This window comes from Tachypleus tridentatus, chromosome 8 (assembly GCF_004210375.1).
Source record: "Tachypleus tridentatus isolate NWPU-2018 chromosome 8, ASM421037v1, whole genome shotgun sequence".
Classification (NCBI taxonomy): Eukaryota; Metazoa; Arthropoda; class Merostomata; order Xiphosura; family Limulidae; genus Tachypleus; species Tachypleus tridentatus.
In genome coordinates, this window is record NC_134832.1 from 65,147,340 (window position 1) to 65,174,381 (window position 27,042).

General features: G+C 31.3%; 1 protein-coding gene across 2 annotated transcripts in view; it reads right to left on the minus strand.

The window, feature by feature from the left end:
* Positions 1 to 3,533: 3,533 nt before the first annotated feature.
* The window catches only part of LOC143222544 (uncharacterized), an 80,175-nt gene continuing 56,666 nt past the window's right edge, over positions 3,534 to 27,042 (minus strand). Inside the window, exons 5-6 of one of the 2 annotated variants that reach the window (XR_013012304.1) lie at positions 24,448 to 24,945; positions 3,534 to 3,706 (exon numbers count right to left, since the gene is read on the minus strand). Coding sequence is in view for 1 of the 2 variants with exons in the window: in XM_076449173.1 (XP_076305288.1) it covers positions 24,762 to 24,945 (184 nt within the window). In the remaining variant the exon portion in view is untranslated. Of the gene's footprint in view, positions 3,707 to 21,258; positions 24,946 to 27,042 lie in introns of those variants that run through there. The other variant, XM_076449173.1, reaches the window with a different exon arrangement.

Here is a 27,042-nt window from a genome sequence, read left to right on the forward strand (position 1 = left end):
ATAATTGGTTTAACGCACTCGAGCATCTTCGAATTGCGCCAAATAAACCGGAGCTGCTCACCGATGTTTAACGAAAGAACTTCAAGAGACTCAACTCTTTAATGTTATGGACACATACATATCTTTAATTGTTATGGACACATACATATCTTTAATTGTTATGGACACATACATATCTTTAATTGTTATGGACACATACATATCTTTAATTATTATGGACACGTACGTGTCTTTAATTGTTATGGACACATATATATCTTTAATTGTTATGGACACATGCATATCTTTAATTATTATGGACACATACGTATCTCTAATTGTTATGGACACATACATATCTTTAATTGTTATGGACACATAACGTATCTTCTTCTAAATCACTGAGTTTGGTATTTTGTACCACCATGACGAAAGAATATTACTCTTCAAACCTTCTTCCAAATTATCAGGTTTTAGCTAAGTTATGGGGTTATTAAAACATATGCATTTTTATCATTATTGTCTATATAAAGATTAAGCCTGACAATGGCAATGTTCTTTATCCATAAATACGGCAGTGAGAAAGTTTGGTAAAGTATTAGCTCTGGTCGTTACAGCTAGTGTAGGTCACTTGCCCATGTCTCTCCCTGTGGGTAGATTGATTGACTTTAAAAATAATAAGCTGATACAAAACAATTTCTGATCAATAATCAAGTTTCACTATTTGAATGAGTAATTAATGCTATGTATATTACATTGAAATATATTTTTATGTGTCTACTAATTATAGAGATAATTTTACAAGTAAAAATTTAAAATCATTACAAAAATAATATCTTATAACATCTGGTACAAGTATATTGTTCTGTTGAAGTGATATAAACTAGCAAAAATCAATGAGCCACAAACAAGAATATCGTATCAGTTATTAGTTCAATAACGTGCAGAATAAAAAGTTACAAAAACTATACTTATCATAGATATCGAAACCCAGTTTTAGTACTTTAAGTCCTCAAACGTTATAATTTTATAGTCCTTAACAATTGTTGTTGTTTCTATATCTCTCTCGTTTATTTGTAATACCTCATACTCATAAATTGAGAGATGTTCCCGAAATACTTTGCCAGATTATGTTGGAATTTTTAAACCCGTTTACTGGTTTTTCTTTTGCAAGTTAAAAAGAATCTACCTGTCTTGCAAATACAAACTTAATGCTAATAAAACCTCGTTGTTAAAGATCAAAAGTTTTAGCATAGGTTACAAACTAAAAATTCACTCTTCCGATTAGAATTATTTCAAAACACTTTTCATTCAACCTATTGTAAAACGATACCCCTGATCTTAAGGTGTAATCTAAATTATTACTACTACTATAAGGAGATAAGGACAACCTATAAAAAGGAGCAATCATCTGGAGAATATGTCTCATTACTTCAAAATCATTTGTCTCAAATCCCTAATTATTCGCTATTCATGGTTTCTGGGTTTTGGTTCTGTTTCACATTAAATAATATTAGTAGACTCCATGTTCCACGGTAACTAAACTGTATGTGTGAGAGCTTATAATGCTAAATACTGAGTTTCAGTACTAGCGGCGGGGAGAACAGAGATAACTCATTTGTGTAGCCTTGTGCTTTATAAGAGACAATTCACTCACTCTATACTGATCGATTTGCTATAGCTGTAAAGAAATGTTAGACTAAGGATAAGATACATTTCATCGCAAAAGCCCCCCAGTTGCACAGTGATATATCTGAAGACTTATACCGCCAGAAACTGGGTTTCGATAGCCGTGGTAGGCAGAGCACAGGAAGCTTTTTATGTAGCTTTGTGTTAACAACAACAAACAAACAAATTCGTCGCCAAAATTTCATGCTCGTAAAACATGAATTAAACAAATAAACTACAGTATTAAAATTTGTATCGAACATCTCTACTTGTTCATTCCAACGTGAAAATAAGTGTTTGTTTGTCTGTCCTCGTTATAAATCAATACCCTAAAAATTAGTTTCATTCTCTGACAAATATTTTTTTCTTATAATTATACTTACAAAACGATTATTTTGTACATGCTTTAATCAGTTATTCGTGAGTACCATAATTGCTTGTATAACCATTTCAAATAGTTAATGAAATATTTGATGTGCCTTTATAGTCATTAGAAATACTTAATTAGATAAAGTACGAAAGTGAATAAAAGTTTTCGAATGATGAACTTTGTTTATCTAAACATTTCAACTTTCTCTTCTTTTCTTCTCATAACCTAAAGATGTGTTTTTCACATGAAGGAAAATCCTGATTTATGAGATAAATTTCCACGAAATGATTTAGCTTATTTTCTGTGGCTAACGTTTCTTAGCTGCTACGATGCCTTATTGTTCTTCCTCAAGTCTCAGATGATGATTTACAGCAGAAGAACATAGGTGAAGTAGATTCATAAATCTACCTGCCTACAAGGCTAATATAGTTTTAGAAGCAAGTTTTACCTGCCCAAGTATTACAGCTCCTAAATATTACCCCTGTCATAAATAGATTACATGATTTACTTTTACGTGGGGTAAAAAAGAAATGCATTTACGTCTTAAACGTACAGAAAAACTTTTAAACCTGCTTAGTAATAAGGTGTAAGCTATTTCGAAGCAGAAACCAATTTCTCAGTACAAGAACTGATGGCCTTATTTTGTGTTTCCTCTCTCGATTTTTAATTATTTAAAGAAATAGTACACATTATTTATTTTTAATATAAGTTATCTGACAACTGCTTCACTTAATTTATCTATCAGGAACATAGCGCTGATGTCATAAATAAAAAATATTATAAAATAATCAATAATCACTAAATAATGACCACTAAAAAATAACTACACGTTTTGACCTTAATTAAAATATTTTTAATTGTGTACTTATTTTAGTGTTGTGTGTTATTATTATTTTAACATTATACACAAGTTTCAAGAAATAATACTAAAAATAGCATGTTGTCATCATAATAAATCGTAATATTTCAGACAGATATTTTTCTATAATATTAATACTTCTTATGCTAGTACTAATTAAATAAAAAACTGCTCTTTGCTAATAATAACCATGTTAACTATTTTTATACTAAAAATTAAGTAATCCTATTCATGTGTTAATGTTTAACAATGTGAATCCCTCGAGTCAGTAGTAATTTATGTGATTCTTTCTTGTGATAACACTGAACAGTGTAACTCATCTGTGCTAAAATTAATTAATGTGATTCTTCTTCTGTTATTACTAAACACTACCCCGCCTTTCGTCCTAATACTAAATTACGTGATTCAACTTGTGGGAGTACTAAACTAAATTCTCTTTTTGTGCTGGAGCTAACTGAACATAATTATTCTTGTTCTAATACTGAGGTCCCCCAATGGCTCAGCGGCATGTCTGCGACTTACAATGCTAAAAACCGGGTTTCGATACTCGTGGTAGGCAGAGCACAGATAGTCCATTGTGTAGCTTTGTGCTTAATTCAAAACAACAACAACAAATATTGAGATACTATATTTTTAATCCTTACGATAAAAAGGCGAATATCTACTTGTTTGTGAATTCTTCAGACATCTTTATACGAGTCGAGTAGTTTTGTTGTCCAGTCTTCTTTGTTTCAGAGTAGTTGGAGATGAAAAGCAAAAGTTGGAATTTGCAGTACATTTTCTGCTGATTTCTTGTCACAGCTGTTACTGCGCTTAGAAAATAAGTGTACCTGAAATAAGCCATAGTAATACTAATAAATTGTATCTTATCCTTTGTTAATGCTATATCAATGTAACCGATTGTTTAATTCTTGCTAAGAGTCATAACATAGGTAAATTAATATGTAGAATTATACACAGACCTTACGTTAATGTTGAGAGAAGTCCGTGTATAATTCTATATAATCATTTGTTTGTTAGAACTAATTAAACATAACTTTATGCTAATACTAACTGTGTAACTATGTGTCGTATAACACTTCTACCCATTAATGTTCATGTTTTACCAAACGTCCAGTGGCTTAGCAATAAGTCTGAGAGCTTATAACGCTATAAACTGAACTTCGGTACCTTCGGCAAGCAGAGCATAGATAGCTTATTAGGTAGCTTCATGTTAAACGACAAACAAACACAAATAATTTTATAAGTGACAGGTTCATTAACAGTGAAATACTATCCAGTTGAAACTAAGGTTAAACGCACGTTTATGTGTTACTTACACCTTAACGGTTTATACGTTTACTCACAGTGGCCCGAGTTAGGAAAGCTTAATACGCTTTTCTGGTGACAACGAGCACAATTCGTTCATAATGTTTTTCAAAGTAATATTACCACACACATCTGTTGTCAGCGTCTTTACGTGAATAACTAAGAACTACGTTTAATCGCATATGACAAATTCCTCTACGAAATTCTTCAAGCAGAAATATACCATGAATAACGTATTAATAGTAAGAAATATTAGAATTATTTCAGAAAGAATTTTAATTTTTTCGGAAAGGTTGTAGTACTAAACTGAAAAAGTATGATGTATCATCGTAGATTAGTGCGAACAATCTTTTACCAAACTTAATAAATACATATTTTTTCTTGTAAGTAATTAAGTTTAAATTACGAGAAAAAAATGTCATTATAATTCAGCAAGTGATTGTACTAAACTAAGTAAATAAAACTTTTCATTGTAAACCCAAGGCTATTAGACTAAATTAAATATGTAAATGTTAAAGTTGCATTTTAAAACAATTATTGTACTAACATAAGTAAAAATAATAATCCTTGAAAGTCATTATGGTTAATGTACTAATCGAAACGAGTAAATGTTATTCTTGAAAGTCAGTTCAGTTATTGTATTAAACCTAAAAATATAGCAGTTATCCTTGAAAGTCAACACGCATATCACATTAATAATAAACAACTAACAATCATCCTCGAAATTCGGTATGATTATTGTACTAATCGAAACAAGTAAAGTTATCCTTGAAAGTTAGAACGATTATTGTACTAACACAAACAAATAACAGTTATCCTTGAAGGTCTAAGCTACTAGTAGCAATAAATTATCAATGTATCTGCTGCTGTAGTGTTAGTTCTCACACCAGTTTTAATAAGGTGATCTTAATAATTCCAAACAAGATCAACTTTCTGAATATTTCTTTCTAGTTAAAGTTTGTTCATCAGTTGTAAACAATTTCAGTAGAATCAGTAGATCTTCATAAGTGTATATTTCTAATTCCAACCCAATTGTGGGCAGTAACATATATATATATATATCAGTTAGGAAGGAATTACTACTATTCAACGCCCTCTATGCTTTTATAGATAACAATATTTTTATATATTACTAACATTCATCGTACCCTTGGTACTTATTGAAGCTTTTACTTCTAATTTATTCAATTACAGATTATCAGAAATACTTTTTTAAATTGATATGGAATTTGACAATTAATTTATCGAGAATATAAATTTATTCCTGTAGCTCGTGAGTCTAGTACTTCGTCAAACATATTATTCAAGTTTCAGTATACAATGACATTGTTGGCCTAATGCATTCGTAGTATTAAGCGATAGAATATAATATTACTCATGCCTAAGTATAATTACTTTATTTCTGCTAGAGTGTTTTATATATATGCACAACATTAAATGTTGATTTACTGTTTATTTGAATTAATGGGTTTACGTATTGTACTTAACCAGGGGTGCGAAGATGATTCCCAAGGGGTGCGAGGATGCCCATGAATAATTAAAGCAAATCTATATTTTTACATAAGAGTATGCTTTATATTTTTATATTTAAGTTTCCAGGGGGTGCGAGAAATGATTACTGATTTGAAAGGGGTGCAAACACTGAAAAAGGTTAAGAACCACTGACTTAGAGGTAAACATCACAATAATGTTTCCAGTAAGCCCTACCTTATTGCATACTTTTCAGTTTGCATTGTACACTGTTTGCTGTATGGAATGCAACTATAAGAATATTAGTTTACCTGCTGGAACCAGTATTTTAAAAACAACTTTTAAATTGTACAGGAAACATTTCTAAACGTATTTATAATATAGAATTATGTTTTCTGTTTTTAATGTAAATTTCGTTTATCCAAAATTAAAAATGCTCAAGATGAATAAGTGAAGTGCTTTACATGAAATTATTCAAATCCAACATTGGAATTAAATCTCGGCTTTTCAAGCATCTAACTTCCTTACGTGAATCAACCTAATGAACCTACTGTAAAGCTCAGACTGAATTAATAATTGTGAATGATTATTTAAAAGAAATTTATTTCCGTAGCTCTATACAGTTGTTATTTAAGAATAAATTTATTTCGTTTTAATACTTAAATGTTTGAAACCTAATAGCGGCATTTGAATGGCATGGCTAATATGGAAGAAACCTAGAAAGCTGTTTCAGTGCAATGTTTTTCTTTTGTCGGTTTTTATTCTGGTACTGATGTTCATAAAAACAGGATAAAAGAAAGAAATCTGTTCAGTAGCTAAATAAAATTGCAATTGAAATATGTTTTAAATTATGTATTTATACATGAATACAATGCAATTCAAATACATTCAGAAAATAAGCTTAAATCCTCGAGACTGGAGCAGAAAACGTGTAATCTTTCAGATATCTTAATTCAAGAAATAATAAAGTGCAGTTTGTTTGTTTGTTTTTGTCTTTGAATTTCGCGCAAAGCTACACGAGGGTTATCTGCACTAGCCGTCCCTAATTTAGTAGTGTAGGGCTAGAGGGAAGGCAGCTAGTCATCACCACTCACTGCCAACTCTTGGACTACTCTTTTAACAACGAATAGTGGGATTGACCGTCACATTATAACGCCCCTCCAGCTTAAAGGGGAAAGCATTTTGGGGAGACGGGGATTAGAACCCACGACACTCAGATTACGAATCAAACCCCTTAACCACCTGGCCATGCCGAACCAGTGTGGTAATGTTTTAATCTAATCTTTTCTCATAAATAGCTTTTTTAGAAGTGTTTTTATTTATATTAATGGTACATCTTAATAAGTAACACAGATATATCAATTTTTATATTTATCATTAAGAGAAAAGTAATTTCTTATGAAAAATAAAATTAAAAAATATAATTAAAAATAATAACTAAGAATCATATGAAATTACTTATTTGAGACATTATTTGAGGAGACAAAAGTGAATAGAAATGTTAAAATTGTTCGTTTTTATTTCGAAAGAAAATAATTGTCATTTTAAATCAGGTTATCTTTAATGTACTTCCACCGAGTTTCTTAAAGCAGTTAAAATTTGCATACAAATCGATTGTACTCTATGTTTGTGTTATATTTCATGTTCATCATTAAAACATGTACAACAATATCATTGAACTTCTGCTCTTACCTACACAAGTGCTGTTTTGACCCTTTTCGTCACTGAGTGTTGCCATGGTATTTAATTACTTTCATTAGCTACTAGTGTTCTGTGGATAAGATTGACTTACATAATGCAACTCAAATAAATACTTCTAAGCACGTAAATCGTGCTTAATTGATCAAACGACGCAAATTTTTCATTTTATTGAAGTAGAAGTTGATTTTATTAAGAGACGTTTTCTGTATGAATGATATTTTCAATTTTTTTCTGAAACATATATTAGTTTTCTCTTTCCTGTATTTGGTTAAATTCATTGAAAACAATGTATTCCTGTACTTAAAAATATACACGATTGCCGCTGTAATGACTAAGGTTTTAACAGGGACTTGCTATTCAAGCATGGTTAGCTATAACAATCATGTTTGTGAACATTTATAGCGTGACATTTTTATTTTTTAACAAGAAGGAAACTATAGCTCAAATCAGTTATAAAAAGTAATTAGTTAGCCGTCAGTAGCAAAAACATTTGAACATATTTCGTACCATACATCTAAACAATTTTCATGGCAAACTCTTACATGTTTTTACATTTGTGAGTAGACTATTTAACCCTCTCTGTTTGATTACCTTTTTTTAATTTATAAACTTTTTTTTAATTTTGCGCAAAGCTACACGAGGGTTATCTGCGCTAGCCGTCCCTACTTTAGCAACGTAAGACTAGAGGAAAGGCAGCTAGTCATCGCCACTCACCGTCAACTCTTGGGTTACCCTTTTACTTATGAATAGTGGGATTGACCTTTACAATTAAAACCTCCCCACGGCTGAAAGGGCGAGCATATTTGATTGACTGGGATTCGAGCCCGCGACCCTTGGATTACGAGTCATGTGCCGTAACTACTTGGTCATGCTTTAAAACACTTTGTAATAATAATGACTATATTTTGGTGTGTCATACCATGGTTTGGGCAACTTTTTCAAAATGGTCGAAATATATATATTAACTTCATTGCCATTAAGTTATGGTATTTTAATATATTGATCGAGTTAAAAGTTGTCATTTAGCCTTGGTTGATCGGAGTTGAATCTAATTTGTTTCAGCCTAATTTCTTTCTCGGTTTCGATACGTGCTTGTTCGATCTCGAGACATTTACTTTCTCTTTCAACTTCGATACGGGCTCATTCAAGCTCAATTTGTTTGACTTTTAACCAGATTTATAACTTATCTTTATCTCTCAACTCTGGTTGGCTAGTGAAAGCACTAGAGTATTCCTCAGACAACTAGTATTTCAACACTACACTTTTAACTTCATTTTTTCTCATTGATTTCATAACTTCTAATTTTAAGATTTTGGTAATTTCGAGCAATTCGCTTTCATTTTATATTTCTAGTTGTTCGAGGAAAGCTAATTCAGGAAAACCTTGATAATCAGACATGATCAAAGTTTGTTCGTACTGATAAACATAAATTGAAATAAGATTTCTATTTTAATTCATATCCAACTTTGTTTCTGGTCGATAACTCGGACAACAAGCCCCCAATTCTAGAAGTTCTTTGCCTGAGCCATAAATCAAGTGGAGTCAGACGCCACTCTCTCAGGTTCCTCTTACTCACTCATTTGGTCACTTCGCATTGCTTCGTGCACAGTCAAAACAATGTATACTTTTCTTCCCCGCAATATAACCAAATTCTGCAAAACTTTCATTTTAAAATTTTTAAACTATAGTCAGTTCTATAAACATAAATTCCTTTATGTTTTTAAAAGAAATGAAATACTGTCTCCAGTTCAAGTAAAGTCCGAAAGTGCTAAAGTTATCCAAATACTTTATTTTACATTTGTGGAAACTATATTACAGTTTCAATAAGAGAAAACATTATGCACAAGGTAAAGGTAGCTTACTATCACAATATTTGGTGTAAATTTGGTGACCAAGAAAAATATTGAGCTCAACATGTGTACTATACAATTTGAACATCTGCCTTAACACAGTGCCTGAATAAGAAGAGAGCAAATATGTCATTTGCAGTTCCAATAATATATCATGTTCCCAAAGATCTTTTATTGGCTGTTATTTCTGTATGTCCAATGTTTCTGAATATCCAAGCAGTACATTAATTATTCATATATTCCATCTATAATAAAAGCAGTACCTCATGGAGGTGATCTTTCAGTACCACATCCACCAACGAATTGGAAAACAGAAGAGTTATCCTGTGAAGAAGACAATAAATCATCTTCATCCTCTTCACTTAATAATTATATTCTTGTGGCAGAATAATCTGTCTAATTTGATCACACAAGAAGAGCTAAATTATTTGATTCGTAACTTATTTTTATCAAAGTAGTATGGAGAACTTCTAAGCAATAGAAATTATTAGCTTCAGAAACACGAGTTTTAATTTACAGAAGTTCCCATTAAAATCTTTCTTCTAGCTTCAGCATTTAAGATGCTTTGTTGTTTTGTAAAATTCTGATGCATTAATGGGAGAATTAGATGTAGAAAATCATCCTCATAAATGAAGAGTTTTTATCAACTCATCTAGAGTTAGTCTGAATTAAAACTGTTCTTTTCCCCAATGGGAACATATGGTCATCGATTCCTGTTGCTCATACTATGAACATAAAAGAAAAAATATCAAAACATGCAGATTGTACTTGCGATTATCAGATAAGACCACCATATGTGGAACTTTTTTGTAATCTAAATACTTTTGCACTTCTTCTAGTCCTGTAGAATGAGTATACCAAACATTGTTCCTCTTTGTGTCTCTGAAACAGCCGAGGTGATAAAAATCATTTCTAAAGGAAAGAAAAGCCAGTGAGAAAGAATTACATACTGTAGACTGGATATCGAGTATTAATCTTTGGTAAATCCTAAAAAACTGCATTTCTTATCGTATTTCATATTAAGCTGGATCTCATGAAGAATTTTGCAAAAGAAAAAAAAAGCTGGTAATAGTTTCAGGTATCTGTCAAACAAACTTTCAAAAATCAGTGAAACAGATAATAAATGAGAAATCTTTGTTAGCCCACAGATTAGGGAAATGCTAATAGATGGGAATTTTGAAACACTATTCAATCAGAAACTACTTTCTGTATAGAAATCACTCAAACCGGTTCTCAAAATTTTCTCAAGAAATACTACGCTGTGATGAGTGATGACATATTCAAGAACTATAGAAAACTGGGGTCTAGGATGCTACAAAAGATAATTTCTTACACTATCATTTATACCTCTTTCCAAACTTTCTTTATATGTTTAGTGAGAGGTAAGTATGGTGAGCAGTTCTATCAAATTATTCCTAACATGGAACAAAAATATCAATGAAAAATACATTCCTTCGATAATGGGAAATTACTGTTGATTCTTACAGAGTGAAAATGGGAACATACACAAAAGGTCAAGCAGTCAAGCAAATATTTCGTAACAAACAGAAATAAATATCATGATGACAGTCTTGAATGTATTTTCATAATATAATCTTATTATATTCATTCCTTTTTCTAAACTGGTATTGATATTGTGTATTGGTTTAGAACATTGTTAAATACAAGTTTCAATAAATAAAGTTATTAAAGAAAAATGCTATTTTCACGATATATCATAATATTTTCCATAAATATCTCATAGCTCGAAAACTAGAAGTGATGAGAAACTTTGAATGAGATTTTTAGAATCAGCATAGTCAAATTATTAAGAAACAGCTGATTTTTTTAATAACAAAAAGTTATTTTTGTTGTTGTTGTTTGTACCCAGTGTTATCAGTAATCACATTGATTTTGAGCCGGAATAGGAATAATTAGACATCTATTTGCACTGCAAGAAGCTGAAAACATAAAATAACTTGTTTTGCAAAAGGCGTGAAAACATGGCATTTATTTGTTTTTACAAAAGCATTATAAACATAAAGTGATTTATTTTATAAGAGATATGGAAACATGAATTGCTTGTTTTGGTAATAGTCATGGCAACATTAAATTATTTGTTTTACAAGAAACATGTAAACATGAAGTGATATTATTTTACAGGAATCATCAAAACATAAATGATTTGTTTTATAAAAGATGTTGGAAACATGAAGTGACTTGTTTTATAAAAGATATGGAAACATGAAGTGACTTGTTTTATAAAAGATATGGAAACATGAAGTGCTTTATTTGGCAAGAGGCATGGCAGCATAAAGTTCTTTGTTTGGCAAGAGTCATAAAAACATGAAGAGATTTATGATTCAGGAAGTAACTTGTTTGGAAAGAGTCATGGCAACATGAAGTAATTTCTGTTTCTTTTGAGCATTTGTTGAGACGCATGTCGTTACGATATAATTTAGAATAGTCTTTAATGCATCCGTAAAGAATGAACGAAATTTTCTCAAGCTTTTTCTGAAAAATATACTGTTTTGTTATTAATAATTAGTGGAAAGTTCACTCAAATGTTAATCGCATAACTACCTCTTTGCTCGTAATATATCACTATTAATCTAACATTCTGAAGCTACTAACATTAAAGACATTCCTTCGGGGTAGGTAATTTCCTAAGGATGAAAAATAATTGTAGCAGTTGCTTTTCCTTTTATTAGTTTCATCTGAAAAACATAATAACGTTTCTACAACCAGAAATTTAACATAAATTTTACTTTAATGGAACTAAAATATGTTTTCATTTTCCTTTATTCTTATTTCTGTTTCTTTTTGTTTCTTCTCAGAAACACATTAATCTTCGAATGTAATCAACACTTTTTCTGTGTTAACTAAATATTTTATGTTCTCTAAATACTATTCAAGTTATTTATTGAATCAAAATTTATAAAATGGTACACTTCCATAAAAGAAATGCTTTTGTCGCGTGAATAATGGCTTTCTAATGTCTTCCCGCAGAGATAAATTAACATCTTTGAGAATTATACTGCTGAGGATGTTTCTACTAAATTAATAAATAATTGAATTAGTTAAACATCACATGAAAATATAGATATTTAAAATTCACTAGAATAAATGATGACAGACTTCGAAATCTGTACGCTTTTGAAAGGACATGTTCACAAATTCCTAATTACGTTTTTTATGTAATGTAATATTTGTTTAGTATAAATAGAACATTTTTTACGTTTAACTTAAGATATGTTTAGGACTTTGAAACTAAATATTTTTCTATATTCACTTTCTTTGAATTTCAAATACGTAATAGTCGTTAATTTAAAAACAATTAGTCCTCCACTGGGACAGGGGAAAGTATATGGATTTACAACGCTAAATTTAGGAGTTCGATTCCTCTGGCTGAATACAACAGATAGCCCGAAGTGGTTTTGTTGTAAAGAGAAATACAAGCACACACGCTTATAAACAATTAGTGATCAAGAATAATCCTCTTTAAATGCGTAGATATTAACTCATAGAGACAGTTTTACAATGGTATCGGATAGAGTTACGTCTTGATTTTTACTATATGTTTTTAAATGAAAGAAGCAGTATTTCCACTACTCTGTATCGTTGATTTTGTTTCTATATTAGTAGACAGAAAAATTTTCTTTTCTTTTGTTGCTAATTCCTTCGGCAGATAATTCAAGTGTTTATATATGGAAGCTAACTTGTGAGGCTAGCTAAATACATAAACTGTTTCTTAACTTTCAGGTATAAATGACACGCAGAATATGTTATGATATTTATATAATATTATCATACAAATCTTTAACTACTTTATTTCATCATAGAACCACGAATTACTTTTGTAACAGAATAACTGGCTTTGAAAGAGAGCCACAACTAACACAAAGCACTTTTTATATATGTTTATGAAATGTCTAAATCGTCACGAAGATTTTTAGCATTTTCTATAGAACAGTGATAATAATAAGTTTTAAAATATTTCAGTAATGTTAAAAACAACGTAATTTAGATATAACCAAATAACGTATATGGATTATATTATCATTAAAGTGTAAAGTCAGCTCTTCAAGAAAATTCAAGTGTGTGTTTTTCTTATAGCAAAGCCACATCGGGCTATCTGCTCAGCCCACCGACGGAAATCAAACCCCTGATTTTAGCGTTGTAAATCCAGAGACATACCGCTGTACTAGCGGGGGACAAGAAAAATCAAAAGAAATTGTAAATTATTTTATAAAGAGTATATTGAACGAGACAAAACCATTTCAGCCCTAGGAGAAGAAAACAAAATATTGTTTCTTGTCAATTTACGACCTGGTTTTTATGACAGGAGCATTATAAAGTTATGGTATAGAAACTGATTGTTTACGATAGAACACAGGGTTGCACAAGTGCGATGTTAGAAATATAAGAATGAAACTGGTCCCATTTTCGTAATTATTCTAGAAAAAAAGTAATAGAAAGAACCATTCTTTAGGACTACTTTTGATTCTTTTCGGTAACTTTCAAGAAAAGAAACTATATGATCTTTTTTTTATTAATCTTACGGGTGGTAACCTTCAAATGTAATTTAGGATTGATGTAGCGATAAATGAATATCATGATATTTAAAGTTTTTAGAACACTTTAAGATATACAGTTTTGAAATTTCTATAATTTTATATAGCACAAAGATACTCATTCACCACGTGTATCGAAACCCGATTTCTAACGTTGTAAGTCTGCAGGCATTCCGCTGTGCCGCTAAGGGGCTTTTCTTATATGAATTCATATTAAATACATTCTTTTTTTCCTTCTCTAAATAAAACTGGTCGGCTTTATTCTTTACACAGTTCTAATAACAAAGTAATATTATTTCTCTATTGTAACTATCTAATTAAAAACAGTCTAAATAAATTAAATTACTCTGGTTGACTTTTGTTTCAAACTTTAACAAACGTATAATTTATTGTTGCTAATATTAATCCAGTCGTGTTCTCATAACTAGCACTGGATGTACTACGTCTTAGCGCGTGCTTAGGTTGTTTCTGAAACGATGTTTATATCAACAGACAAAGTGCATTTCTTGTACACAATATTAATCCTCAAGTTTGGTTTTGTCATCTTCATATAAACAACAAAATAACTCTTATTTTGTTTCTTTGTGTTTTTCGTTTCATCAAGTAAAATCGTGCAGTATTGGTGAACTCGCTTGTAAAGGTGGATTTAGGAAAAAAAGAAACTCCAAGTTGTTGTTCAATGTATTTATTTCAAATAATCAAGAAAACGTGTACAATGATTCGTGATTTATGATAATTTTTAATTTCGATGAACCACAAGTACATGCAAATAATACTGAGAGCTTCATGTCGTATGCACAGGAGCATCATATTCATGTCCAATTTTATCAAATAAATATCTATCCAGTATTTCTCTTTATGTCTTTAACCATTATACCAATAAATTTCTACTTCATAAGAGGAACATCTCTTTTAGCTATAATGAACCTATTAAGTAATCATAATCTGTATTGGCTTATTTATATGAATTTTTTAGAACAATGGAATATCACAATGGAACAAAACACAAACATTATAATTTTCTCGTTCATAATTTCTATTTCAACATAGGAATAATTCTAAACGGTATTTATATCGTGACTCATTATCTTAAAATTTAAGTAATGTACTTGCTACAATCCTAAAAGACAAAAACAGCACATATTTAGTGAAGTTTAAATGGGAATAAAAGATGTTTTCTACTCATGTAAATTCTCCCAACGGGACGGCAGTAAGTCTTCCGATTTACAATCAGCGGTTCGATTTCCCTCGATGGACACAGCAGATACCAGATGTGACTTTGTTTCAAGAAAACACACACTCTTTTTTCTAAAAGCATATTACAGAGCATTATGAAAGTAATAATAGCAACTGTATTGAACCACGCACAGTTTTATTATAATCTTTTCAGTAATATTAATGTTGGAACCACAGTTATTTAATGTGATACTGAGTCATTGTTTTTCCAGAATATGTTTGTCAGTTGCACGAAACAACTGACACTCTCTAAATAAAAGATGTCGACAGGCAGTTATCTTTCAGACTGAATCCTTATACCTTGATCAAATGAATAGTGTTGATATAACGGTGTACTTGTCACGCCAACTCAACTGCTAATAACAGCACAACAGAATCAACTGAATAGGAAATCAAACGAAGCGACTTCACTTATAGCACGATTTGCCGCTTCTTATACAGAGGCTTGCACTAGGTTAAACATAAATATTAAGACATATTCAATACTAACATTTACATTCCTCGTGACGAGAAACTCACTTGAAGTGAAAATGTATTATAAAGATGGCTGGTATGGGTATTAAAACTTTTATTAAAATAAAGTAGAGAACAACGTTTCGACCTTCTTAGGTCATCTTCAGGTTAACCTAAGAAGGTCAAAACATACCACCCGTATTTTGCATGCATTTACATTGACTCTCACTGTTTGTTAAGGACTGTTTTCAAGTTTCAAAGTGTTCATCCTGTGTATTTTTGTGGGGTTTTTTTGTGAAATAATCCGTATTTCAATAAAAGTGTCAAACGTAAAGCATATAATAGGGTCAACAAACATCTACAAAAGTTCGTAACGCCTGGATATCTTACCTGATATCATTGCATCACAGAAATATTAGGGAAAATAAGTATCAATACTGGAATAAAGGCAAGTTATATAACAAAAAGCACCAGAAACACTTAAGCGTAATGAATTCTAGTTGGTTGGTAGATGAAACTCTGACGCGTGAAACTATTTAAAACTTTTCTTTAAATGAACATGCAACCAGCATAAAAATATTTCACGTTTAAGTAAATGTGGATTATAACGTGGAATACGTACAACCAAAACTGAAATCATACTTCACTACAGTACACACTATTATTTAACATGACACTGCAGGGTGTTATTGTGCTTCTTGACCACATTAAAGTTCCTGTTTTTCTTCAACGCATTAATGCATTACTTGAACAAGCTAATGCTCCTGTGTTTTGTCACATACGTTACGTATTACTATTTCAAGTAACCGAACTTTTAATATGAACTTAGTAATTAATTAAATCTTAATTTGTACTAAATGTATATTTTTTGCCAACAAGATTGGAAAACACAATTTCCTTTTTTAACACATATACATTTTAATACACAAACATAAAAACAATACACTTTATATTAATGGTTATTATTAATAGTTATTACAAATGGCGGTTTATGTACAAGAGTTTCAAAAACTTATAAACAAACTTAGTCCTATATCCGGTCCAGAACTGAATATTTTATCGGCAATCCAGGTTCGGGACGAGCAAATTATTTCTAAATTTATATTGTCACACACCTCGCTTAGGCTAGGTAGCTTGTTTGACGTCACACCATCACAAGCTGAATTTAACAGCGACGATATTTAAAGCTCTCGTAGAAATTCTAACGTCCAAAGTAATCCACTGAAGACTAAAGGTTTGTAATGTTCGGAACCTATAAACGTCCCTGACCAAATTCTGTAGTTTTCCGATTAATAGGCGCTTATCACAATTATAATTTCCTTGTCTAATTGCATACAGACTATAGCTTTGAAATAATATTCTTTTTTCCTCTCTCGCCTAGCCGCTTTTTATAGGAATCATGCGAGTTTGTAGAAATTTCGACAATGTTCTAGCGCGCTTTCGTCAAACAAGTATTGCTGATTTTTACACTCAAGAAATTTTCATAAATTTCGAGAACATGCGCAACTTCACCAATATAGTCAAGAATATACACTAAGTGGCCACTTCATTGGGTACACCTGCTCTTTAATGAAAATAGCCAAAGAACGAATCATGCGGCTGCAATTCAATATATAAAGCATGCAGACATGGTCAAGAGGTTAAGTTGTTGTTCCATCAAACATTAGAATGGTGAAGATTCATGATCTAAGCGACTTTGACCAAGAAATGGTTGCTGTTACCAGACGTGATGGTTCCAGCATCTTAGAAACTACTGACCTCCTGGGATTTTTTGTTCAATACAGTCTCTAGAGTTTAAAGAGAATAGTGTGAAAAACTAAAAGCATCAAGTGAGCAGTAGTTCTGTGGGAAAAAAAGGTTTTCTTAATGAGAGAGGTCAGAGGAGAATGGCCGGACTCGTTTAAGCTGACAGGAAGGTCACAAATACTCAAATAACAACTATCTACAAAAGTGGTGTGCAGAAGAGCATCTTTGAACCTAAAACGCGTCGAACCTTGAAGCGGATGGGCTACAATAGTAGAAGACCCCATCGGGTTCCACTCTTGTCAGCTAAGAACTGAAAGATGAGGTTACAGTGAGCACAGGTACATCAAAACTGGCAAATGCAATTAAATATTGGTAAAAATGCCGCTTAATGTGACGAATCTTGATTTCTGATGAAACATGCAAATAGTATGATCAGAAATTGATGAAAACAACATGAATCCATGGATCCATACTGCTTTGTGTCAACGGTACAGGCTGTTGGTGATAATGCAATAGTGTGGGACATTTTATTGGCGCACATTAGACCCCTTAATACCAAATGAACATCAGTTGAATCCCACAGCGTACCTGAGCATTGTTGCTGACCATATGCATTTCTTTATGGTCACAGTCTACCCGTTTTCCAATGGCTACTTCCAGCAAAATAATGTGCCATGTCACAAAGCACACATCATCTCAAGTTTGTTCCACGAACATGGCAGCGACTTCATTGTACTGCAATGGCCTGCACAGTCCCCAGATCTCAATCCAATAAGCACCTTTGTAAAGAAGTGGAACAGGAGGTTCGTAGCATGAACGTGTGGCCGACAAATATGCAGGAACTGCGTGATATTATCGAGTTAGCATGGGCCAAAATCCTTAAGGAATGTTTCCGTCACCTTTTCGCATTCGTGCCGCGAATAATTCAGGCTGTTCTAGAGGCAAAAAGGGGTTTTACCCCGTATAGATAGGTGTGCTTATTAAAGTGGCCACTGAGTGTTCGTCACGTGCAGAAAAAAAAAACTATACAAAAAAACGCAGGCACTAAAATAAATGTATAACGATAAATCCGTTAGTTTCTTGAACATATTACTGTTCCTGTGTTTATTGAACACATTAATGTTCCTAGGTTTCTTTAACTGGGTTTCTCATTTGTGTTTTTAATACGTAAATAATCCCGTGTTTCTTAACACGTTAATGTTTCTGCATTTCTTAAAGACGTTGTTGTTCTTGTATCAGCTGACCTGTATTAATTATTTAACCAAGCTGTGTACTGTACTCCGCTGTCTTTCTCCTTGCATATAAGCTTAGGTAACGTAAAAGATTAATGTATTATTGTCGTGTCACAGTGTAGTGATTACGTACGTGTTGTTTTTTTATACTTCATCGTCTATAGCCGTGGTAGGAAGATGTAACACCATGGAAACACGGACGCGAACAACTTAAGCTAAAGCTTTGCACAATACTGTAGTCCTTGATTCAATCTAGTTAAGTATTATACATGCTTCAGTTTTGATTTTACTTGTTTCGTTGCCAATATCTGAGATAGCTTCGGTTAGTAATGTGTGTAAAGCCACCAACCTTTTCTAATTATTCATTAGAAATTATAATTACATAATACTCTTTGAGCACAATAAATTACTGTTGTCATTAATGCTGAAGCGTACAGGTTACCTTTACGGAAGATAATGAATTTTTAAAAATTAAATTATCTCATCTTCTTAATGAAAACAAATATGTCGCCATCATCCACCACCAACACTTAAGCTATTTTTTAGCCATATATAGTGAGATGGAGTGTCACATTATGACGGCTGAAAGGGTGAGCCTGTTGGGTAGTAGGGAGATTAAAACCCATGATCCTCAGATTATGAGTGGAGTGCCTTAACCATCTGACTGCTGAATCTTCTAGAGTCGTCACTATAATCTAAGTTGTAGAATGTCGTTTGTTTTCAATTTAGCACAAAACTACATAAATGCAATCCGCGCTAGCTATCCCTAATTTGTTAATTTAACACAATAGGGAAGGCAGACAGTTAGTCATCACCACCAACGGTTGGGTTACTCTTTTAGCAACGTACTCACGGCTAAAAGGGAGAGCCTGTGATGGGGATTCGAAATCGCGATCGACAGGTCACGAGTCGAACACCTTAACCATGAGGCCATGCCGTGCACAAGTAGTTCTCTAAATGTTTTTGTTTATTTCTTTCTGTCAACAATGATTGAGAAATATATTACTGTTATAGGAATAAGATATTATTTTTTTCATTGATCTCTTAGAAAACCGTCAATAAATGTGCATTTATGTTATTGTAATACACTTTACCAATCAAATCCATAACAGTTTTCTCACATATATATTTTTCCTAAACTGATCAAATAATAAGATTATGATCTCTGAGATCAGGTTCCATTGCTTTCTGGTCTACTTCTTATAGTATTTCAGAAAGTGGGGCGTCAATCCTACAATTCGTTAATAAAGGAGTAGCTCAAGTGTTGGCAGTAGGTGGTGATGACTAGTTGCGTTCCCTCTAGTCTTACGTTGCAAAAGTAGGGACGGCTAGCGCAGGTAGCCCTCGTGTAGTTTTGCGCGAAATTCAAAACAAACCAAACTTTCAGAAGGTTTACGCTTAACTAAACTTTGTAATAAACAAAAATGTTGCATTATACTTATATTAGCTAACATGATCTTTGCAACTTCTTATATAAATTTGTAACCACTCTGTTTTCACTTTGGATATTACATTTAAAGTGACTGGCCAAATGACATGCAGGACAGTTCGTAAGAAACGTTTCTGCTCAAATTTCCATAATTTATTTAACAGTTAATTATAAGCTTGTTGTAATTACGGCAAAAACATTTTGTCTTCAGTCAGCGTATTTAAATCTTAATGACGATTTGTTTTTGCCGTGTAACGCTATAATAAGTTGTTAAATAATGAAGTACTTGTGGTATGTTATCATATAGTCGACATGGGAAGAGTTATTATTACATAATTTGGATTAATTAGGTTTCAATGTCACAACACTGTTAAAATATGTAGTGTTTAATGTACACGACATCATCCATGTACAGAAAGAAAACATACTAGAAAGTCAATTCCGTCTTACAAATATTATTCCTCTAAACATGAAAAAATATTCTTTCACAACTAACCACTAATGCACTTTCATATATTTTAAATACTTTAGCAACTTAATTGTATTGAAATACAATAAATATTTTACTTAACAATCCTGACGTGGTTAGTGAAGTAGTTAGTACAAACTTATTTTTAATCTTCTATTAATTATCGATACGTTTACTGCCTTACAGAGTTAAACTCTAGCTCGATTACCAGCGATGAACAGAGTGTGGATAACCCAACATGTAGCTTTGCACTAAGGAAATTACAATAACAAAATTATTTGAATTACAGTATTAGTAAAGAGAAACACAAGCTGTGATAAAAACGTTAAGTTTAAACACATGAAGACACAATTTACATTTCAATGCTGAGTTTTAATTGTCAATTGTATAGTTCAATAAGATAAGATCTATTTTTTATTTATCATGAACTATTTTCTTTATAAAAAGTGAACGATGTATAAAGCTGGGGAAACTGTACATAAAAATTAGATCAGTTTTTCCAAGTCGATAAAACAACTAAAACAAGTTTGCTTGGATATATTTGTGTTCTTTTTTAAGGCGGAATATGTGCACGTATATGCTTTTGTTTGAGCGTGTTGCTATTGTAATGCTTCACAGTTATTAAAGAAAATATAGAATTTTTGTCTTCTATGTTACCTAATGTAAAATCAAATGAGTTATATAACCAGAAATACTTTTACATTTTAGTGTTTGTTATTTTATTCAGCTAGTTCTTTAAAGTTTTTTACTCTCCAGTAATAAAAACGAAATTTAAAAAAATCATTTATTAAAATTCTCATAGAATTAAATCTTTGTGTTCTGAACTTTATGAAGGTATCATAGAACTAACATATACACGTATTACCTAAAATATGGAAAGTATTTCATATCGATGTTGACATTTTAGAAAACCAACCTACTGAAACAATTGGACTGAATTATAACTCGAACTTTATTAGAAAAACTAGAACAAATACACAACACTTTACTAATTTAAACTAATATTTTAGAGTATGATGCATTGGAAAAAATACACTCTTATGAATTCATCTGTAAAGGTGTTAGAAACACTGACTAAGTGGGTCAGCTTCATACTTTATGCTTTTTGACTAAAATCGATTTAAAAAAACTAAGTGTTTAGTAATATCAACATTGATTTTTTTCTAGTAGACTTCCTTTAATATTTTTAAAAAGGATTGTTTCCTTACGTCTAAATATGCTGAATGTTATACACACAGTACATTTACAGTTGACACAATTTTGAATTTTTTAAAACTCTTAAACATTAGAAAGAAGGAGTTCTAGCTTTAATCAAATCACTTTATATAAACATGTTAAACTTCGATTTATGTATAGGGATGAAATAAAATTAGTTAACATTAACTTTGTGTGAAACGTACCCCGCTGGTACAGCGGTAAGTCTACAGACTTACAACGCTAAAATCTGGGGTTTGATTCCCCTCGCTGGACTCAGCAGATAGCCTCATGTAGCTTTACTATAAGAAAACACACACACACTTTATCTAAAAACAATTTTGAGCACGAAGTGAATATTTAGTTAAGCTTCTATTTTCTTAACATTTTTTTTGTTTCTTGGAATTATAGTAAATTTAGGTTCAAGCACCAACGCTGATATTTCGAGGAAATCGCCGTTAAGTACAGGCCTGACACCTCGTGCAAAGAATGTTTGTTTTCATAGCACATGTAATTTGCAAAACACGTTTCGCCTTCGTTTTCAAGAAAATTAACTTTTTAATCCTTTAAAAGCTTAAGATAGACACAGAAAATAAACAAGAAAAATTTTTTTTCTCTTTTTTGTGTTTGGTCAAAATATTTTGTCTTCTAACTTAACACTTGTAAAACTAAACCACATTCATCGTTAAAACCCTGAAACATTTGTGTATATTGTGAGAATGTAGACTACCACACCTCACAAAACTAAAATGTATCTCAACAATTAAAATACACTCAAAACATGGCTACAAGGAAAAAAACAAACTCAATGAAACCAGTAAATACTGTCACTTATAATTAGATGTTGTCTTTTGTAAGTCCCAAGAAAGGCAGAAAAATAGATATTGATGATTCTGAATATCGCAGGAACAATTTGGTGTGTTGCAACATTAATTATCAAAGCTTTTCAGCCATACGAAACAGAGCATATGTTGCTTCTAAGTTGTCGTTTAAACTTTATTGCACTTAGCTAATTTGAAATCCATATCATATATGTCTTAGTGGATTTTATAGAGCTTTTAATTAACTTTTGGAGTACCAACTCATAAAATATCTTCATCTTGTTGCTTATTCTAAAGTTATTTTATTTGAACCTAGAGTTTTAGTGTTTCTTAAAAGTTTGGTTCAGAATATGAAAGAATAGTTCTGAATAGAATGCTGTTGGAAACTTATTACGGAAATAAACGAGGTATTCTATATCGTCCATGAAAATTATATATATTAACAATTTCTTAAAACCAGACAAATAGAACTTTAGGCTTTCAACAAATATTAAAAGTCATCATAGACTTTACAAATATGTATAAATCGTTTTTTTAATCGCTCAAAAATAACATCTAGTTGTCCGGTTCTTTATATATGATTTTAATAAGAAATTGATGTATTTATATACATCTTTGACAACTTGTTTGTTAATTTGTTGATAACATTTTTCTGTTACTTGAAATTAATGAGTCCGTTGCTGCACTTTGTTTGTAAGTAGTTCAATAATTTTATTAATAATTTGGCTTAATTTATTTCCTCCTAATTTACTGGGTAAGAATAACTATTCTAGGTTTTTGATAAATAATTTTTCTCCCCCAAGAATGATGATAACAAAATGGCATTTGTGTTAAAACATGGTTCATTTAATACAGTTCGTCAATTAATTCATCAGATTTAAAAACTAAAGATGAGTATTGTATTTTAAAGCATTAATTAGACAAAAACTTTTTTTTTGATTTACAATTCTACAATTTTAGCAAATAATAACAAGAAATAGAATATTCTACAATATCGTAATGATAACAGTCGTTCAAACATATAACTTAACAAACAACTTAAAACTTATATAGATATGATTCAAAACGTTGAAATATGTTCAGAAATGAAATGCGTAAAACAGATGTTAACAGTTTAGAGCTATACGTTCTTAAAATTATACTTTATTAAGCTTTATCACTCCATAAACAATTAAAATATTTAAATTTTCTTTTTTAACTCGATTGTTTAAACCTACCTAGATTTACCATGAATTAAAAAAGCAATATATTCATCGAAACAATTTCTATGTCGATATTTTACTAAAGATGTTATACAGAGGTTATCACGAACAGTATATTTGAAAAAAGTGGAAAATAATACACCCAGAATTTTCCCTGTGTCAAAGTTTTACCATAAAAACATTTAGTTTGCGAATTAAACACATCATTATTACTATTACTTGAAACTTGCTATGCAAATTCTTAATAACTCATTGAAATAGGTAGAAATCTTACGCTTATTTCTGGATGAATATCATTAACTTTAAACATTAAACTTTTAAAAATTATTTTATTGCAACTGAATTAACATATAGAGTTCAGTGAATTACAAAAACGAAATGTACGTAACTGTATAATATTATATTAAACTTCAATCGTTGTTTTAAAGAGTATTTATATATACAGAAATAGAAATCAAAAATATAATAAAATACGCGAAGTAAATTTCAGAGATCTTAAATTTTAAGTTTTTTCTTCTATGAAAAAGTTGGTAAATGATTTTGTAATCATTATAAAACTACACATTCACATATAACTCTAACATATATTACTTCAGTAATGTATCCGATTTAGTCAGGTGTTAAGAAAACACTGAACATTTCTCTTGAAAAGAACATTTGATTTAAACGAAAGATTTTTTATGAATTTGTCATCCAAAACTTGTGAGAAAATATTGTTAAAAGTATTTATTATACTGTTTACAATGAAGTATTCTGTTTATTTCTAGTTTTTCTCTGTAAACAAACATTTATAAAATACCTTTATACTTCAATAACTACTGTTTGTGGAAAAACCACAATAGCACTTAAGATGTGATTGATTTTACATAATTTATGAACAAAAACTGACAAAAAGACAAACACTTACAGTATTTCAAGATTAATGCGAAATTGGCACTTATGCCTTTGTATTTATAAAACAAAACGAGTTCCATCCGCACACTTTCTTTACCAATTTTCTATTTTCGAAGCGGGTTAAGTCTTCACGTATAGCACAACTTGTAACGAATAATTCACGGTAGCAACAAGAAACGTTTGAGCTTACACACCCCTCGACTGTTCTATTCTAGCAACTAGAAACTGTTCAACAAAGATGAAACATTCACTTAATGATCAAATCCCCTACATTTACTCGAGAGGGGATTTTTGTAACTTATTCTTACGTCATCGGCTTTTGTACTTTTATAGGAGCTGGTCGATGACAGGGTGAAGCAGGGACATGTGCTCGGCTCCCTTGATCGGCAGCTTGTTCACGGAGTAATGATGAACCATCTCCGATACACTGTCGAATGGCCTTCCGAATTGACCTAGGATAAATTTCTCGTCGCTGTAGACGATTTTCATGTGCATGAAGCCTTTGGCACTCCTGGAAAACACATGCATTATGAATGAGACTGACTGTACTGAGTTATTTTATATTATTATTAGCGCAGACACGCCATGGTTTTATACCTAAGTTTTGTTGTTAGTGTTACAGAAGTGTATATTTAAGAACGTTTTTATCCAATAGAGTACATACAGCTAAAAATGTATTAAATTACAGCTCATCTAGTGCATGCAAATTAACAAATAAATATGGGTTTTTATGATAAACATTTATTTAGAAACATTAGATTTCATTGTTGTTAGGTGCAACACTACAAAAGGGGCTATATGGGCTCTACTAATTACTGGTATCGAAACCCGAATGTTAACATCGAAATTCTGCACACCCACCACTGAGTAACTAACTAGAGGTGGAGATACTTAAAAAGTAAAATAGGGTTTAATCGAAAAAAATGTACTTAAAAAGTGAGATATGGGTTTTTTATAATAAAACTTCAACAAATTAAAACTTCAGGTTTCAATAGAGCTTCTTAAAAATGAATATTAGTATAAAGGAAAGATGTGTCATAATTGTAAAACTGATATCACCATTTAAAAACTGATCGTATTTTTAAAGTCCTAAGCATTTACCATTATAAGCGACATAAATGTAAAGCATAATTTGTTACTTTCTATTCTACAATTCTACTGTAGTTTTTACGTACTTACATCTGGATATTAGTTATCATTGTAGAACAATTTAAGTTGAATATTTTTTTTCATAAGACAATCATACATTACGCCAATAAAATACTACTCTAAAATATTTTTCGTGTCAAAACTTTTGAAACACAACATTCTAATAATACTTTTCACTGTGAGGCGCCATCAGTGTTCTTTCGGATTCAAGTGATAAGTTTTTTAAAAAAGTAATGACTTTAATTGTACAAGAATAATTTTGACCAACTTGAGAAATATTGAGAAAATACTTTTTGGGTAAAATATTATTATGCTAAGTTAGGTTATACTATTGTAAAATTAATGAATGGCCCTCATGTACTTATCAACTAAGCCACTACATTTCAGAATAGCTTAGTACCACGCAATTCTAAAGGTATTTTTTAACATAGTTCTAATAATAAAGTATTGTGAAAGAAATAAAATAAAAGTATTTTTATCACTTGTAAATTCACATTGTTTACCAAAAAAGTGAAGTTACAAACACTAAAACAAATGAAGACTTCTAGAAGAACAGTACTACAACGTTGTCAGTCCTTTGTCTTTCTTTTAGCTAAGCCTTGATTAATTCACTGGATGTCTTGATTACTGCTGTCATTCATTGAGGCATTTCCAGCCTTAACCAATGCGCAGTAAAATCCTTAGGTTAATTACAATCCAACGGCACTTGCTTGCTTTTATTACCATTGTGATACTTATGGTTCAGTATATACTCACTACAAGTTAGCTCGGTAACTGTTGTAAAGTAGAACACTAGCCAAGTGTGTCAACATGATAAGGATTAAGGTAAACAATCAAACGGAAAGTTAAAATACATCACTGACACAAACACAGTATTTTCTAAAGAGTTAACATTTCAATCAAAGATCAAAGTGATAGGCTGGATCATTAACTGTTCAGTCTGCCTTGACTTTAATTAATGAAGTCAAATTAACCAAAGGTATTAAATTTTAGGAAAGGATTAACGTAACATGAGAAGGAGGATTTGGAAGGCTTTTTGTTTGGCATGATTTTGCCCTTATTACAGAATATGGGGTTACGGTTTGCTGAACTTTATACATAGTGTGTTATGCTTTTTAGTTCTACATTGCCAGGATGAACTTAATTTATGTAAAGGTTTACGAATGAGCGTATGAACTGAAACGCTTCATACGTGTTTGTATGTTCACGTTATGTACTGCTGACATGATGTGCGTGGCTTTTAAGTTTCTTGCCTTTTTTATTTTGTTTTTTGTACAATACGTTTCAGATCTTCAATCTTATCAGATAAAACACAAGACATGCTGCACAACGCCTTTGCAAATAGCGTATATTGTGTTACAAACTCTATTAAGCTATCTAATTTCATTGTGCTTCTTTCAGAACATTATTTGCTTTGTTCATAAATACAGATATAGAGCACAACAGACTGAAGTTTTCG